Source organism: Ursus maritimus, unplaced genomic scaffold (assembly GCF_017311325.1).
Source record: "Ursus maritimus isolate PB19 unplaced genomic scaffold, ASM1731132v1 scaffold_8, whole genome shotgun sequence".
In the NCBI taxonomy this organism is placed as follows: domain Eukaryota; kingdom Metazoa; phylum Chordata; class Mammalia; order Carnivora; family Ursidae; genus Ursus; species Ursus maritimus.
In genome coordinates, this window is record NW_024426996.1 from 48,955,944 (window position 1) to 48,973,959 (window position 18,016).

Here is an 18,016-nt window from a genome sequence, read left to right on the forward strand (position 1 = left end):
TTCCTTAAACCTCTTATTTTCAAAAGCAGCACTCTTTTCATTTTTTTTGACCAGGGGTCATGGGTTACCATATCCCCCCCAACTCAGGCAGAATCCTTTAGAATAAAATATATGCATTTATGCAAATGACCATGCCAATTTGTGATGCCAATTTGAGCAGGGAGAATCTGGTGTTCTCTGGATCACATGAGCCCAAGCCAGGCTACAGATTCCCTGGGGTGTTTCTTTTTAGGCTAAATGCCCAGCACGGCAGCACTTGTTTCAAGTGATCTCAATTTAGATGCGTGGACTTCAAAAAAAAAAAAAAAAAGTGAAGAAAGCTTTCTGTATCACTGGTCACTGAAAGCCACTCCCTGCCCACTTGAAAAAAAAAAGCAGTCACAATGACCGATTTTCCGCTACTTGCTTGAATCCTGTAAATTCAGAGTCTCAAGGCAGACTCAGAAAAAGAGGAAAAAAGATAATAACACAAAATCTGAACTGGTACTTTTGGCCGTGCAGTAATACATACGGTGCATAAGGCAGATAGGACTGTGTTCACAGATGTCCGGTTACTAAAATTTTTAAGTAGCCTTTTATAAATGTGCTTTTCTTTCTTTCCTTCCTTCCTTCCTTTCTTTTTCTTTTCTTTCTTTCTTTCTTTCTTTCTTTCTTTCTTTCTTTCTTTCTTTCTAACTTTCTTTCTTTCTTTTCTTTCTTTCTTTCTTTCTTTCTTTCTTTCTTTCTTTCTTTCTTTCTTTCTTTCTTAAGGACCTTGAGGGCAGTCTGTTGTCAAGCTTCAGCATGTTCTACTTCAGTTTTCAACGATTCTCCCTCTCTGAGCAGCTAGTGTATTTCAGATACGCTAACCTTCACGACAACCCTGTACGATAGGGATTCTCATGTCTACCTGGTAGAGGAGAATATTGAGGCTTCTAGCTCCAATCATCTGAATTTAGGTAAAAGAAGTGAATTTCAGGGGCAGACTCAGGTTATCTGGCTTGATAGTCCCTTGGTTGACACTTCTATTTTTTCAAGCCATTCATAGATGAGGCACTTTGGGAAGGTGGGGCTGCTGGGTGGGCACAGCTCACTGCTTCACTCAGAAGGAAGACAGCTCAACGTGAAATGAGAAATGCCCAGCCCTGCCTCTAGCCTGGCAACCGTCCGGCCTCATCTAAAACAAGTAAAGCTATCTCGGTAGCAGAGGTTATGGGCTCGAGGCAGGTGAGGAGGAAATAAAAAGCTCTTGTCTCAAAGTTAGATGTTTCAAAGGGAACGAGATAATGCTTGAAAAGAAGGAAGCACTAGCATTTTCTTTCACCCCCTTTCACTTGGTAACACACAAGCAACCAGCTCAGACTGGCAGCCAGTCTGTTCTATTGAAAGAAACTGGGCTTCCTGAAGGGCCTGGTAGGCCTCCCGGGAATGTCAGGGGCAACACCAGAAACCTCCTGGCTCACCCAGTGTCCGCACAGTGCGGCCACAGCGAGAGTCACAAAGGCCCCTGCAAGCTACGTGTGTGTCTGGTCCTGAGCCCCATGGATCCGTTCGGCAGCAACCAGCGACACGGTCATCTGCTGAGCAGGGGGTGTAGAGAAATGCGTGTCTGGCACTTAGCTGCGTCCACTCTTCCTCTAAAGATTTCGAAAATGTCTATTGTTCCTTAGAGGGTTTTTTTGCCCTCTGTAATTAATTACTATGTGGTTGAGAAGATCCACAGACCAGCAGAAAAGACTGAGTGCTGAAACATATGAAAACAATTAGAAAAGAAGTACAATCACGTGAAACCTATAATTCAGTTAAAAAAAAAAGTTTATTTCTCCAATGGGAAACACCAAGTAAGAGAACTCAAATCTCCATGGCATTTTAATTCAGGGGAAGTGAATCTTGGTTCCCATTTTATCCTCTTAAAAACAAGAAATCTTGGCTTTTTTGGCAGAGTCTCATATTTTGGGGTAATTAAGCTAATGAAATCATAAACTAAAATAGAAGAAAAAGTAGTTTATATTCTTCTTACTTCAATGGTGACTCTAATAAATATTAAACTCCACACATTTATTAAGAAGCCCTACTTTCTGTCCCTTGATGCTAAGATAACTCCTAATATATGGTTTGACAGGAAGTTTGGGACTTCTGGGCTTCTAAACTCACGTGAAAATGGAATACCATGCACTCTTGCTCCTTTTTCTATACTGTATTGGATATAATATAAGGAGGTGTTTGAGAATACTTGGGAAAAAACAACAAGAAAACAGTCCACAGAAATAAAGCCTTGTTCTTTGTCTATGTTCCTCCCTCCCTCGTGCATGACTTTATATTATTACCCATCTCCACAAACACAGACTTTCCCAGCTAAGAAAGGGGCCACAGAACATATGTAGGGCCTCTTGCTGGGTTCAAAGATGTGGTAGCCAGAATCCATATGGATGGCAAAGACAGGAGATGGAGGTTAAATGTTTTTAGAGACATCAGCATATTTATGTATTTTACATTCTTACTTTCTAGATACCAAGAAGCCTTTTCATCTTTATGGGTTTCATTCTAGTTAAGCTACTTTCTGCCACATGAAAAGCAGGATAAACTTAGCATGACTCTCAACTCTGATGAGCTGCAGAAAGTAAGTGACAGGGACACAGACAGGCCAGGCTAGTGACATGGGATGTATATAAACCCTTTATGAGAGAGCAGTAGCTGAACAATCTGCCAACAAAAGAATTCTGGGTGTTTGCAGAGGCTGTGTCACATTGCTGTTGGGGACATGCTCTGGGAATATGCATAATTTTCCTGAACCCAATTTTAAATCTTAAGTCAGAAGATCTCAGGTGTGATGATATTAACAGACCTGGGAATTTCTGCTTAACAGAGCTAACTTGGACAAAATATGTAAACAATTGAGCCAGATAACAGGAAATGTGGACAGTAGCAAAGACTACCACATAAATACAATATTCATCCATCAGAATTACATTTGTAAACTAACCATGACTCTAGGTTTGTGCACAGAATGGGCACTATCATAAAAGATTTCAATATTTCATTACAAAATAAACCTCACAGTTATGGACACAGGACACCCATGGAATTTCCAGCCTTGTCCAATCTGTTCTTTTCTCTCCATCACCATGATTCCTGGGTGTGCTGTGTTAGCTTAATGAGGCTCCCCACTCATACCTTGTTGCTTTTTTGGATAGTCTAAAGATGATTTAGAGATCTCTTGAAAAATTAAAAATACATCTACCATATGATCCAGCAATCACACTTCTGGCTATATATCCAAAACAATTGAAGTCAGGATCCCTAAGAGATAGTAGCACTCCCATGTTCACTGCCATACTATTCACAATAGCCAAGATGTGGAAACAATGTAAATATCCACTGATGGATGAATGGAAGAATATGTGACATTTACATATAATGGGATATCATTTGGTCTTTAAAAAGAAGAAAATTCTGCACTAGGTGATAATACAGATGAACCTTGAGGACATTATAATACGTGAAATAAGTTAGTCACAGAAGGAAAAACACTGCATGATTTCTCTTATATGCCATATCTAAGAATCAAATACATAGAATCAAAGAGTAGAATGGTGGTTGCCAGGGGCTAAGGAAGGAGGAAACAGGCAGTTACTAATCAATGGGCATAAAGTTTCACTTAGGCAGGATGAATAAATTCTAGAGATCTAGTGTACAACATCATATCTATAGTTAACAAAACTCTATTGAACAATTCAAGATCTGTTCAGAGGAGAGATCTTGTGCTAAGTGTTCTTACTACGATAAAATGAAATTTTTTTAAATGGGAAAAGATGGCACAGGATATGGAAAAAGAAACCCGAATAGCCAATACACATAATATTCAACCAGACTGGTAATTATAGACAAATCAATTTTTAAAAACGAGATTCATTTTAACCAAGCAGAGTAGTAATTTTTGAAAATGATACTAAAACAGAAAAAAAATAACGATCATGGTGTCTTTGGTGAATTTTAGCTTAAAGACTTATCAGATGTGATAAAAATGAAGGTATGTGTGTCAAGGATATTAAGATTAAAATTTTTTTGTAAATTCATACTCTTACCTATATTACCTACTCCCACTGGGCCCTAAATTTGAAGACAGAAGGAAAATGATACATGGTAAGGGGATACTATTCATTTTTGTATTCTCAGCATCGAGCCTGTTCTCTGATACAAGTCATGCTAAAATGATGTTGAAAAAATATGTGTCTGATAAGGTCTTTGTACCAAAATTTATAGAATATCTGGATTTGATTTTGCTTTTTATGATTCTACATTACTCTCCATTATCTCAGAAAACCAGAGAGCTTCTTGGAACACAAGCACAATTTTATGGTTGAGTTTTCTAGAAGCACATATATGTTTAGGATAGATGTACTTATCTGTGAGATACCACAGACAGGGAAGAAGCGTACCCTTGTTGTTGTTGTTTTTATCAATACAAAGCTACTCTGGGATTAAATCCATATAAGCCATTGCTGGAACTTTCAGTTAAAAAACTAGATCATATAGCACTAACCACATTTGGAATTGTACAGAGAAATGGAAAATGTTCTGTTAAGTGTGTGGGAGGCAGTTGTGGTACTGTGGTCAGAAAATTTCAATCTGGCCACCAGGTCCGCGGTCACCAGCTTTCAGACCAGCAAGTCACTTGGTATCACTGATTCTCAGTTTACTCTTCTTGAAAATGGGTATGTCACCTACCTCTTGCAATTAAATGGAACAACAGATGGCAAAGGAGTTTCAATTGTTAAACTGTTACAAATTTTAATTTCTCAAATACATTTTGGTCTCATTATGATTTGTTAGGATCTTTGTGGTCATTATGTAAGGAAAAATTAACCAGCTTCTCAAAACCTTACCTAAAACTGTAGAACTATAGTTTTCTGTGACTTGGACTGCTGAAGGTTTCCATCACACATGTAATATGAAGGCATCCGGGCTGGATGCTGGTGCCTTTGTTACAATTAAGAAAAGAAATTACTCCATTCTTTGTTTATGAATCAACGTGCTTTAGGAAAGGAGTCAAGTAAGTGCAATCTTACCACTCCCTCGGGACAAAGAAAGCAAGTGGGTTTTTGTAAGCCAACCACACTTTCTAAAGGAATTCAAAGGAATTATTTTCCCGTGATGTGTCAAGTAAGGTAAGAGCCATTTAGGAGTAGCGTGAAAATTAACAAGCCGCAAACAATTGAAAAATAAAATGTTATTGCTAGGTAAATCCCGCAGCCCACAAATGACTGACCACTAATACTTGACTAGGACAAGGTCTAATCAAGCAGCAAGAAGCTCACTTTTCGCCACCATTTACAACAGCCAAGTTGCCACCATTTAGAACAGCCAAGTTCTTGGCGGAGACATGCCCTGGGGCAAAGTCTCGCAACTATTTCTATTTGGTTGAGGAGGGGGGAATAGAGCTGCAAAGGGGAAAGCAGGAAGTGGGAAACAGGACGGAAACTCCAACACGCCAGACAGATTCCAAACCCCAGGCATGCACAAAGGCAGCCAGGCCCACCTTCGGCCTGCAGAGCTAACCTGGCAAAGCGCTGTGCCGCGGGCATGACCTTGATCCCAGCTTGCTCTAGCCTTCTGCGCTTTTGGATTTCCACAGCATCTTTTTCTTGAGACTTGGGAGCTGGTGCCACCACAGCCCCCTCTGGAGGAGGCTGCTCCTGACCACTGCCAGTGGGTAATACTAACCCACCATCAGAAGGCTTCCCACCGGGATCCACTGGGCCGACTGGGTCCTCTTCACAAGGAGACCCCACTTCACTTCCCTCTTCCTCTATTGTTTCAGGATAGCTAGTGAGTTGGACAACATGGTTTACCAAACTAACAGCCTGGGCTCGGAGCAAGCCATATGTCATCTCCTGGTCATTCTGACATTACTTTTCACTTAAAAAAAAAAGTCATAGCATGCAAAACGATCCTGGTAATGTGAAGAAAGTTAAATGCAGCCATTAATTTGTTAATGAATACAACGCATCATAATCTCAACAGTAAGAACTATTTCAAAATTGATATTGAAAGACAAAAAGACTTTTCTGCTGGAAAGGTAAAACTCATGTTTGATTCAATCATCAAAACTTTTAACAAAATGTTTATTCGATGAAATTCATAGATAATAAAGGTGGATTATTAGAAATAAGCATGCAGTGATCAGGGTGGTTTTGTTCAAAGGATTAGATTAGACTATAAGTTTCTTTTATTGGACTAGAAGATTCTTAAGGCAGGGACTCTACCTTATTTACTACTGGGTCCCTGGTGCCTAAAAGCACACCGCATGGGGCAGGTGCTGAAAAAATACCTGCTGACTAAATAAATGCATAAACATAAAGAGTTTCAGGGAAATCACTGCTTGCTTCTCTAAAGAGATGAGCAGTTCAGCGTATCATCCACTTACTATGAGTTTCTCCAGGCGATTCTGAAGCATGTTTCACACATCCCTTACGTACTTGAGCTTGTATCTAGATAATCATGCATCTAGATTTAAGAAAAAGTCTCCTCACATAGAGATGTGGCTTTCTGCACCTAATTTAACAGGCGTGGGAGTCAGCAGTCTCCTCGGAAAGACACGGATGACAAATCTGCTCTCCATGTCCTCTCACTAGAACTGGTTTCAAAAATCTGCCCTGTTAGACAAGGATCTGTTGAGTGCCTGTGTGGCAGGCACTGTTCTCGGTGCCATCATGAAGCTTAGACTCCATCACCACAACCCCTCTCCAAAGTGCTGTCCTGCCCACTGCCATTTGTAATCTTACATCAAAGTTCTGGAATGGTTATCTGAGCTCGATCGTGGGCCGGAGCTCTGGGGTCCCTTTACTGCTAGTGTTCAAGCCAAGACAGCGGCAGCATAGCTCAGGCCTTACCTGAAGGGCCTCTCCCCACCCAGGGGGGAGGTGGCAGTACTCCAGCTNNCCCTCTCGCTCTGCTTTCTTCTTTCTCAGAGGAGCGGGGACGTAGGCCGTCTGATTGCTTTTGTTCGGGAGGTACTGGTTAAAAGGCACTGCTGATTTCGGCTCACCGTGGGAAGTCCGCCTCGCAGACATGTCATCCTTCTTCACATCTGGCAGCTTCCGATGTGGCAAGTCGGATTCAGAGTCACTTCCTCTCCCTGGGGAAGAGAGGATGGGTGCTGAAAACGTGCGCTGGGGTAGCCGATAAGTTCCCGATGGTAAGTGTGCCGTATTAGGGATGTGGTCAGATCTGTGGGTTCTGGGGATTCCTTCCTTAAATTATTCACTTAACGAGTCTAAAGCATCCATCTAAATTAGTCTGTTCTGAGAAAAGCTCCAGACTCAAATCAGGGGGAAAAAATCCAATTGAAAAAATAGTGGCAAGCCCAGTTGTATCTGAGAATGACGATTCACACCACATCTGCGGCAGACCTAGAGGCTGCTGAGAGACTGCGACTCTTGAAAGAAAAGACATAAATTAGCCGATGGAGTTTTTACTGAGCACCACTTGGTGTGTGTCTTACACTGTGCTAGACAGTCACACAAAAAAGAATTATAAAGGATTCTGTTTTATAAAGGAAATGTTATAAAATGACATTTTGTCTTGGACGCGCCTTTAACCGATCTATGAAACACCTGAAGGATATAGGTTATCATCGAGGAGCAAAGACGGATAAGAAGAATAGGAGTTCAGAAAGTGGCAGGTTTAGATTAGACCAAGGGTTTGCCTTTCAGGAAGTGGTTTGAGTTATAATAAATGCATTTTCCTCCATATCGGAGCTCTTCCTGATGCCCTAGCTGGAGGCCATCTTTTCTTCCTGGGAACCCCATGGCCCAATCAATTCTTTTCTTTGGGCACATTACCCTTTCAATCTTGTATTTGAGAACCAGGGCTTTACATCATTACAGCATTTATCACAGCGTCTTTGCACCCAATGGGCATCCTCAAATTATCTGATGAGTAAATGAACTGGTTTGGCTTAAAGAGCATTTCAGCCAATGCAAAAGAATTCAATGTTGCCAAACCAGTTTTTTGGGGGCAAGAGCCCCAATAACTATATTGTATCCCTGTGTCCTGTGTCTCATCTCACTCGACTGGTAAGACCTATGAGAGTGAAGCTGTCATTAAAACAAACACGACCATTGCAGAAGCCGCCGTGTGGGAGCTGGCTGGAAACTCCTCATCAAGGACAGCATCAGGAATAGGCTATTCAACTCCGCTGAGAGCAAAGAAAATTTACTTCTTTACCTTTGTGAAAAGAGCCTTCAGCTGAGTCAAGAGATGGGGCAGCCCGGCCGAGGGGGCAGTGTACAGGGTCTTAAGCCAGACTCACTTTGTTTTGGGCTCTGCCACTCACTAGCTGGGAGACTCTGCGGTTGTGAGGTCACCTCTCAAAGCCTCAGTTTTCCCAATCTGCAAAGTGAGGATGATAACGCCACCTACTTCGTAGGGCTTTTGGGAGGAGATAGTTACATAGGCATATATGTAAACCGTTGGTACAGTACTTGGTACGGAGTAAGTGCTTGATACAAGCTGACTACTCTTGATGTCATCATAGTTTCGGATCTGTCACTAGTGAGCTGTGGTCTCCTAGGCTGGTTCTATCACACTTGCCTGTCCTCTTCTGTAAAAATTGGAATGAAATGATTTGCCCTGGAGATTAAATGATTTAATGGCTTTTAAAAGACTTTACAAGTTGAAAGCATTGACCATAAACAAGTTGTTCATTGTTGCGGATGAAATATGCAGTTCATGAATTATTCATGGCACTTGCTTTCAGCCTCCCTTCCAAAGTTTTGACCGTTTCAGTACTTGCTGCTTTTCGATTCATAACTTAGCACCTTCCCACCCCAAGTCTTTCATCAACGGTATCCGTCTCTCTCAGTGTCCCAGAAACATTTAGAGGCCCCTGTGAAATGTTTTATAAATAAATGCTAACACTACCTTCCCTTGCCAAACTCTTAGATTTGTTTCCTGATATGATATCATCCCCATTTTACAGAAGTGGGAACAGAGGCTCAGAGAGGCAGAAAGAACTCCTTCTGCATGGCTGGTATGTAACAGCCCAGGACTCCCAATTTCTGTTCTCCAGATTCCAGCCCAAAGTTCCTTCCTCTGTGACACACTCCTTCCTCTGTGACATTGGAGAAATGTCCTTTGCGTAAAGCATCCTGACTAGGGGAAGCACTACACTTTCTTGAATAAACGAAAGAAAGAAAATGATTCTTCAATCAACTACGAGGGCTTAGTAATGAATTAAGAGCTGTCTCCATTTTCTGATGTCAAATCCTAGAATCTATGAACCTTCTTTGTGTGCAGAATCTAAAAACATATTATCTGTAATAATCTTAGTGAAAGTCTCAAAATAGGTTCACACACACAGATCACCCTCTTCATTCCCACAATTACTCTTTGATCAGTGTCTTCAACAGACAGTCAAGAAAAGTTAATTTGCAGATGCCTTGAGGCAGAGTGACTCTATTGAAAGAAGGGCAGGGTCTGGACTTAGAGGCCAGGGTTTAATTTAGACTCTGTCCTACTAGCTGGGTAGCTCTGCAAAACTTAAACCCTCCGTACCTCAGGGTCCTTGTCGGACACATGGGGACGATAACGCAGCTCTCCCAGGTAGTTGTGAGGGTTCAAGGAGATGGCGCCAAGCACCTAGAAAGTGGCTGGTATGGTACCCTTGGTAAATGCAAGGATTCTTATCGAAGGCCAGGACTTCAAAAGAGTTTGACTTCATCCCAAAAACACAGATATATACTAGGGTGGCTTTGCTATTTATGCCCAAAGTTAGGAAATGACAATACAGCACATCATGATGATGACATTACTTTATCAAAGTCCGAGCCTTCCTTTCCAGGGAGCTACATTGCTCTCCCTTCCAGTAACTGGGGGGGGGGGCACTTTCTTTTTTCCCCATATTTTGGCCATATACACCCTTAGCCCTTGGTTTTCTCATCTTCCTCTAACACTTTAATTTCTCTGATTCCTTATTTCTCTCTCTCAACTCATCTTTTCTATAAAAGAATATTCATTTAACAAAATACATCATATTTCTAAACCCTGTTCTTAATTTTAAACGCATCTGAGTAGAAGGGTTTGTATTTCCTCATCAGCGAAGTCCATTAAGTGGCCTCAGGAGGATGCTAGGGGAGGTGAGGGAGGGGCCCGCACCCGTGTAGCAAGACGGATTGGCTGAACTCACCCTAGGGACCCACAGCATCCCGGCCAGGTAACTCTCGGGTGCAACCCATAGAATCGTGGCACCTCTTAGGAGCGTGGCTCTTGATTGTCCCCACTGAATGGGTCCGTGGGCCTCGATAATGTTAAAATATTGACCCAATATGGAACTGGAGAACTTTACGCTAAGATTTTCTCTAACCAGATTGTGAGTCCTTAGGAAATAAATTTTCAAGACTTAACAAAAAATGTGCTTCTACATTTGAAAGTGTTTATCACTAGCAATCTTGTTGGTTAGCATGGTTAAAAAAACGCCATAAATTCTAATAAAATACAACATCCATTTGAATAATATACTATTTTTTTAAGGCAGATTTAAAAAAGTGTGTGTGTGTGTGTGTGTGTGTGTGTGTTTTAAATCTCATTAGGTCTTGATCCATTTACAAGAACATAAGCCTGAAGGTATCAGGCTGCTTGGTGAAATCTGTGTGTAGGGTGCTCTCCTCCATGGACGGTGTTCTGTGAGGCTCAATTTCATATTATTCTTTACATGGAAAAATATTTATAAAAAGACTCTAGCTTATCAATCTTAATTGTTGTAAATGAAATTGTGTCTCAGCACGCATTAGTCCAATATTAGTAATTACCATCTCACATCCCTTCAAGATGTCGCTTGTTATAAAACTCTGAGGCCCTCGAAGCTGTGACAGAATATAAAACCACTTATAAAAACAAGATGAACAAGAAGAATAATTAAAAAAAAACAATCAAAATAATATGAAACAGTCTGGTTCAGATACGTTCTGTAAAAGTAAATCTCCCTTTTGGTTATATTCAAGCTCAGTTAGGTCACATGCTTGGTACTGTAACTTCTAATGCTGTGGGTCGTACCTTAAGATGTCATGCACAATTTTAGAAATGTTTTTCATGCAGCTCACAATGCACCAGGGGATTCTTTCGGAGTCACCCACTATGAGGCCCTGGGGCTAATCTATTGGTTGGAAAGCTTAAGTACTAAACAAAAGCATTAATTCAGTCATTCTAGAATTGAAAAAATTTATTAGGTAAACAAAAGTTGTCGGCAAATTAGGTTTAAGAGTTTAAGTTTTGGACTCACACGTCTTGAGGCTAACATTGTTATACTACTTAATGACAGTGATATCTATCACTTACCAACTTGAGGACAATTACTTAACCTCTGTAAGGTTCATCTGTGAAATACAGATAAGGAATGTCTCGCAGCCCGGGGTGGGGGTGGGGAGACTAAGTGAGAAACTGTATCTCATAATCTATGCTAAGGACTAAATGAGATGCTAGGTGTCAAGTAGTTAATTCAGGACCTAGGCACATTAAATACTCAAGGATTTTAGATAGAGATTTATAGCGGAAAGGGATCTTTCAGCCATAAAAGGGAATCTTCATCTCAGAGAGAAGCCTTAAGTCTCTAGAAATATGAGCATCAATCAAGCAATGCATTAAAAAAATAGAAACAAATAAAAAAAAAAAACCCCACCAGCCTTGGTGCCTTTCTGCAAGTTTATATATGCAGATCCCAGCCATCTTTCCTTCCTAAAAGTACAAAGGTATGAGATAAGTGACTTAAATAACAGCTTCTGGAAAATATGCACTAAATTTACATCAAGTTGCATGACCACACATTTTTAAGGAAAAACGATCATTTCTTACAGGTGATATAAAATCCATGGGATTTAAATCAAAGCCAGACTCAGAACAAACAGGCAGTCTGGGTTGTGTACACTGGGGGCCACCCGCACGGCTCCAGGAAACGGTCAGGTATCACAAGCATCGAACAGATTGCCAAAACCCTGCCAATTAAAGTTTCCCAGGCTTCAGCACCTTCCTAAGCGTGTGTCGTGCATTTCCAGTTTGCTGGAAGTTGATTCATTTTCACGTCTACAGTGCGGTACTCACACATTTCTCTTCCTCGTACCCACAGCACATAAACCTTCAGCACACTTCATGAGCTAACTGCCTGCACAGCGCCTTGATTCACTGAGACCGAGGGAGGAATGATGTAACATATTTTCCAAGAGAAGATAGGCTCACTGAGGCAATGTTCAAACTGCTGGCAAAGCCAAAGCAAATTCTAAGGACCACGAAAACAACACAAGAAACACTTCTCTTCCCCCAGCTTAGAGTTACCGGGTCCCAGCAGGGTGGATACGGAGCCCGCCTTCCGTGCACGGGTGACAAGGCAGCTCTTGGGAATGTTTCATTCTAAGAGGTGCAGTGCGCGAGGGCTGCAACCTACCATCGCTGCTTCCCCTGAGGACTACATCTGGGGAAGGGGTCTGCCGGGAGCGGGAGCCGAAGGAATCCAGGCTGTCGAAGGAATCATCTCTGCCGTGGCGAGGGGGAGACAGGGAGTCGCTGCGCTCAGAATCCCAGCAGTCTATGTAGCCACTGTCTCGGATACTACGTTTAGGACTCTCAATGTCATCAGTCTCCTGTCCAAAAATAAAACGAAAAGGATTACAGACACTTCAGCCACAGACGGAGAGCCTACGCTAACCAGGAAAATCCGGCTCCGGTGGTCTTCCAAAGATCCCGCGTATGGTTGTCAGTATGGAAAAAATTATGGCACGGATTATCATCTACAAGCCAACATTTCATCCTTCCACCCTCCGTGCCGCGACTTTCCCGATCAGAAAGTCGTGCACATTTCGAAAAATAAGTAAATAAAAACAAAATCCTAGCAACGCACATCCCACCATGTTCTTTAAAAAAAAAAAAAAATCGAAGGAACTAAGAATAAAAGCTCCTTAAGTTTGGATTCACAGGAGTACAATGACCGACCCAAACAAAACTAAACACCAAAAACCTTAACCTTGACCCGTCTTTCGGAATCCATAGCTGCATGCCTGTTGTGGCACTGAGCCCCTGGTTCGGCCGTGCGCTTGCTCTCGTTTACGCGAGCTGGCAAATGCACACAGCGTCTGTTTGTGCGGCAGAATCAGGTCTGGAAAGTCTGGAGCAGCATGCTTCCATCTCCTGCTACCTTGAAGGGAAATTCCTGCTCTGAAAGGGAGCTGTCTTTCTGAGGCAGAAAGTTAAAAAAAAAAAAAAAAAGGCAATGAAAAATATGCAAAATGCTTTTCCTGATGCCTCAGAAGAATCCAGGCATGCTCTCGCTCTCGGCCAGCTCTTGGCGCTGGGGGAGCTGGAAGCACTTGTGGCGGACCCACATGTTCAGAGCAGTGAGAACAATGGCTGTCTTTGACAGCCTGTGATTATAAATTCTTTCCAGCGCGAGCAGCACATACTAAAACACTGAAACCCCAGCAGCAGAAAGGTCAGTCAAAGCCGTCCTCACCCTCGTACTATAATAAAAGCCTTGTTCCCGCCAGTGTCTTCGCATTAATTACAATAGTCCCCGCTGACGAAAACAAAAATAACTCCGGTCACTCAAAGATAAACCTCAATTTAATCTCCTCCAGACTGTCGCTTAAAATCCGGGCCGTGGATGATGCCGGCAGAGGGGAACGCTCTCATCTGCAAAGGCTGGAATGTCACCCTGGGGATGTCCTGGGATGCTCAGGAAGGTCCCCTCCACATGCCCGAGAGAGAGGAAAAATAAACAGATATTCTTGCCACGGGAGCAATTTTGGAAACCGCCTGAACCAACTAAGATGCCCAGTGGAGCCCGGACCTTTGCCAGCTGCTTTTATCAATTCTCTCCAGCACCCTCCCAGCGGGAGGCATTTTGAGGGGCCTGGGGTGGCTGGAATTCACAAGGCACATACGGGTTTTGCCTGGAGAGAGGGGAGTGGGAGAGAGGAGGGCAGGATGGAGAGGAGCACCCTGCAGCCTCCATACAGAGGGGGCCCCGGAAGAATACGCTGTCAAATGGCCTGGGTGAGTGCAGCCCACTTGACCGTCCAGAGGAAGGCAGAAATTCCAGTTATGGAAATTAAGGTAGTTTACTTGTAGGTCAAAAATTAACCAGGACTTGAACAAAAGCCAGGCCTGACTAGCTGCAAAAGGAAGAACTCATCCACTAACTGAAAAGTATAGATTTAAATTGGATATGGTTTTGTACTTAATTTCTTTGGAAATGCAATTAAAACCGTGGGTTACTTATTCACCAAGAATAGCCAAATGGCTAAAAACATGGTCACTCTTACTGAGTACTTACTACGTGTCTAGGGCTACGTTTGATGCTGTGTGCACGTGTATTTAATCCTCACAACCCTACAATGATGCGGTTAGCATCGTCCTCATTTTAGAGAAGAGGAAAATAAGAATCAGAGAGGTTAAGTAACTTGACTGAGGTCACACAGTGAGCAGCAAAACTGTGATTCCAACACAGGATTCCATCTCCAAATCCCAAAGGGTACAACCTGCCAACGTTTGATCAACTTTGGGGTGGTTATAGTCGCCATAACCAGCATCACCTCTTCCAACTCTGGGACACTCACTGGCTCCTTACTGTGTGAATGATGCTAACCTGGATGATGCCCCTTTCCTAAATGCTGTTTATGTCTACACCACCCAACTATAAATACTGCGAAACACAGGCAGCCGAGGGGAGGTTAGGAGCATGGTCTTGGAAGCTCCACCGACTGGGTTTAAATCCTGCCTCTGCCTCTCGTCATCTGTATGACCTTAGGCAAGTTATTTCATCTCGCCTGATTTGTTTTCTCATCTGTTCAATGGAGCTAATGATACCATCTATTTCACAGGATTGCTGGGAGGGTTAAACATAACACACAGAGAGCATTCAGAAGAATGCCTGATGCATAAGTGCTCAGAAAGTGTTAGCTATGGTTATAATTACTTCCATGTATTCACTTGGGTATGTAAATGTCAATATGTCAATCATACAGAATTTATGAATGTCGTTAAGGACACAACTGTAATATGCACTGATCCTCTCCACTCTCTTTCTCCATTTCTATCCCGTAAATAGATGCCTTGGGCCCAGTTTCCCATGAGGGAGGGCAGACACTCGGAGCTAGGCCACTGGTCATGTCTAGAAATGTCACAATTTTATGAGCTGCTTGGCGCAGCATTACAAACCGGATTTTCAAGAAAATAATAATAATAATCAGAAATGCTCCTCCAAAGGCCCAAACGTCTTCCCCACCCCTACTACAAACCACAAGAGAACAGAAAGAAAGAAAGAAAAAGTCAACATGTCTCTTGGAGCTCTAGCTGCTTTCTCACAGCTTGTTATGGGAAAGAAAAACAGAAAAGCCATTCTGTTCATGACTGCGTAGAAAGCCAAGAATAAAACTGCGGCTCAAGCAAGAGCTGGAAGCTGAAAGGCATGGCCAGCTTGAAAAGTGAAAAACAGCCCACCCGTGGTCACCCTTGGCCAACCTGGTCCCTTGGAACCTCAGGGTGAGGCAATAAGCCGGTTCTTCAGCCAGAAATAAAGCTGTGGACATCAGCTGGGTGAGCAATTTTATTGGATTCCAGCACGTCACCCAAAGTTAAGCTTTTAGGGGAGAACAAAAGCTATAAACCAACACAAAGGGTGGCACAGTCTAAACTCCCCTTTCGTGGGGTCTACTTATGTCATCGATGCTTTTTATCCAGGATCCCAGGAGCATTCCGACTTCTACAGAGCGCACTTTAGGGACAGGAGACAAGACTCAAATCTGTCCACTGTACTAACCACTAGTTTTTCTAGTAAATGTACGTTCACGAATGTGGTGAGAACTATCAACATCTATGGTATTTTTGGATCATTTCACTCATCTGTCCTTTTCTTATCCTCTTCGTCAGAGATAATGAGAACCAGCTAAGGTTGCCGGGTGACTTACAGCATCTGAGAAACTCCAGATGCTTCTGTGTTACCACTCAACATTTTCTGCCTCCTTTGTGATTTATAAAGTGGCTAAATCCTATTCTGGAGTGTTCGGGTTCTGCTTTTCCAGCTTGATGACCCAGCTGCACCTACCACACTCTGGTTGGGGAAGCTATTCACCCCTCAGATATTTACCGAGCATCTTCTATGTGTCAGACACGGTCCTAATGCTGGGGACACAACATTCTGCAAAGTCAATAAATACCCAGATCTTATGTTCTAGTAGGGAAGACAAAAGATAAACAGAAAAACTGATAAATGAATACAAGTTGGGTGGCAAGTATCGTGAAAAAATAAGGCAGGTTAAGGGAAGAGAAGCTGATGTTGGCTGCTATTTTCGGCAGAGTTCTGTTCTTGCCCATCACATCCCCCGTCTTTATCCCCTTGTTCTAGTTAACACCCCTCCCCTCCTAAAATGGTAGGGCTTAGACCAATCATGGTACCTGTTACCCCTGGTCACAGACACTGGTTCAGGCATAGGACCCACACTGGGGCAGAGGACACCCCTAGGTATTTTACAGCTGGGCCTAGAAGGAAGAATTCCCTTGCTTTCAGGGCAAGGAACTAGAAGCAGGTAATCCTAGAGATGCCGTTGGCCATATTTCCTGATGCGAAGAATTCTCAAGGAGAGATAGGAAGAGATGGGAGAGAAGCATAAAAAGGAAGAACCTAGACTGTTCACTTTCCAGCTCTAGTCCCCAAGATTCTAAGGCTACCTTAGTCCCCATGGTTCTTCCTTCAACCTCAACATTCTCACAGTAATGCCCCTTTGTTCCAGTTCAGTGTCCCCTCGGTTGGGAGACCTCCTCTGACATAGCTGGGCTCACTGAAAGGCCATTGGCACTATGCTTTCAGAGATCGTTTTTTGGTATATAGCAACAGCAACCTACTATGAATACCAGCTATGTGCCAGATGCTTATGCTAAGGGCTCTACACGTGTTACTTTGCAAATTGACAATTTTTTAAAATTTTTAAAAGATTTTATTTATTTTTGAGAGACAGAGAGAGAGAGAGAAAGGGCATGAGCAGAGAAGAGAGGCAGAGAGAGCCCAACATGGGGCTTGATCCCAGAACCTTGAGACCATGACCTGAGCCAAACGTAAGCGCTTAACCGGCTGAGCCACCCAGGCGGCCCTACAAGTTGATAATTTTTTACATACGTTTGTCTCACTAGAAAAACAAATATAAAAAATTTCTGGCTAGTCTCCTTTGTGAAAGAAAACATTTTAATTCCAAATTTATTTCAGCTGGAATTTATGCAGAAGCAATTCTAGTTGTCTCCTCTTAATTTCAGCTTAGGTCACGATCTCAGGGTCATGGGATCGAGCCCCCCATCAGGCTCCCTGCTCAGTGTGGAGTCTGCTTATACCCCTCCCTTTGCTTCTCCCCCCACTCGTGCCTTCTCTCTCGCTCTCAAATAAATAAATAAAATCTTAGAAAAAAAAGAGATGACCCATGTATCATTATTCAAATCGGAATTTAATATAAAAAAATAAGCATTTAAATTTCACAAATCAGATGGAACCCTACCTTTGTACTTTCTCTAGGAATAGAGTTACGTGAAAAATTAAAGGATCCACGAGAGTAAGAAGTAAGAAACGGTGTGTTGTGTGGGTGTGTTCAGTTTATTTTTAAAGGAATTTAGATTAAAGGACTTTGTTTATATGCATAACAACCAATATGAAAGCTCTGTCCATTTACAAAATACATGAGCCAGACCAGCTCAAGCCAAATGGGAAGAACCATCAGGACCATTATCCTTAATTTAAAGAAAGAAGGATAAATTATTAGAAAGGCCGAACACATTCTTGCTTTCAGTATGAAAAGAAAGTCTGTAAAGCATGGAATGTCTCTCAAGGTCTCATTAGTGCATTTCAGTTTGCATGTTAGAGAAATGAGGAAGGGCAAGGCCTGAACTATTTGTGCTACAATAGGGACCTTATCCAAAACCCGCGGATGTGACAACAGCCTCATCCACTCACTGGGCTGGCTGGGTGGGCCGGCCCGCGGGCAGCCCCATATCCTAGCACTTTGGATGA

General features: G+C 42.5%; 1 protein-coding gene across 1 annotated transcript in view; it reads right to left on the reverse strand.

Moving 5' to 3' along the window:
- The window catches only part of LIMCH1 (LIM and calponin homology domains 1), a 320,132-nt gene that overhangs the window by 75,730 nt on the left and 226,386 nt on the right, over positions 1–18,016 (reverse strand). The window contains 4 exon segments of the mRNA XM_040625079.1: positions 5,539–5,805; positions 6,873–6,926; positions 6,928–7,117; positions 12,416–12,611. Coding sequence (XP_040481013.1) covers positions 5,539–5,805; positions 6,873–6,926; positions 6,928–7,117; positions 12,416–12,611 — 707 coding nt within the window.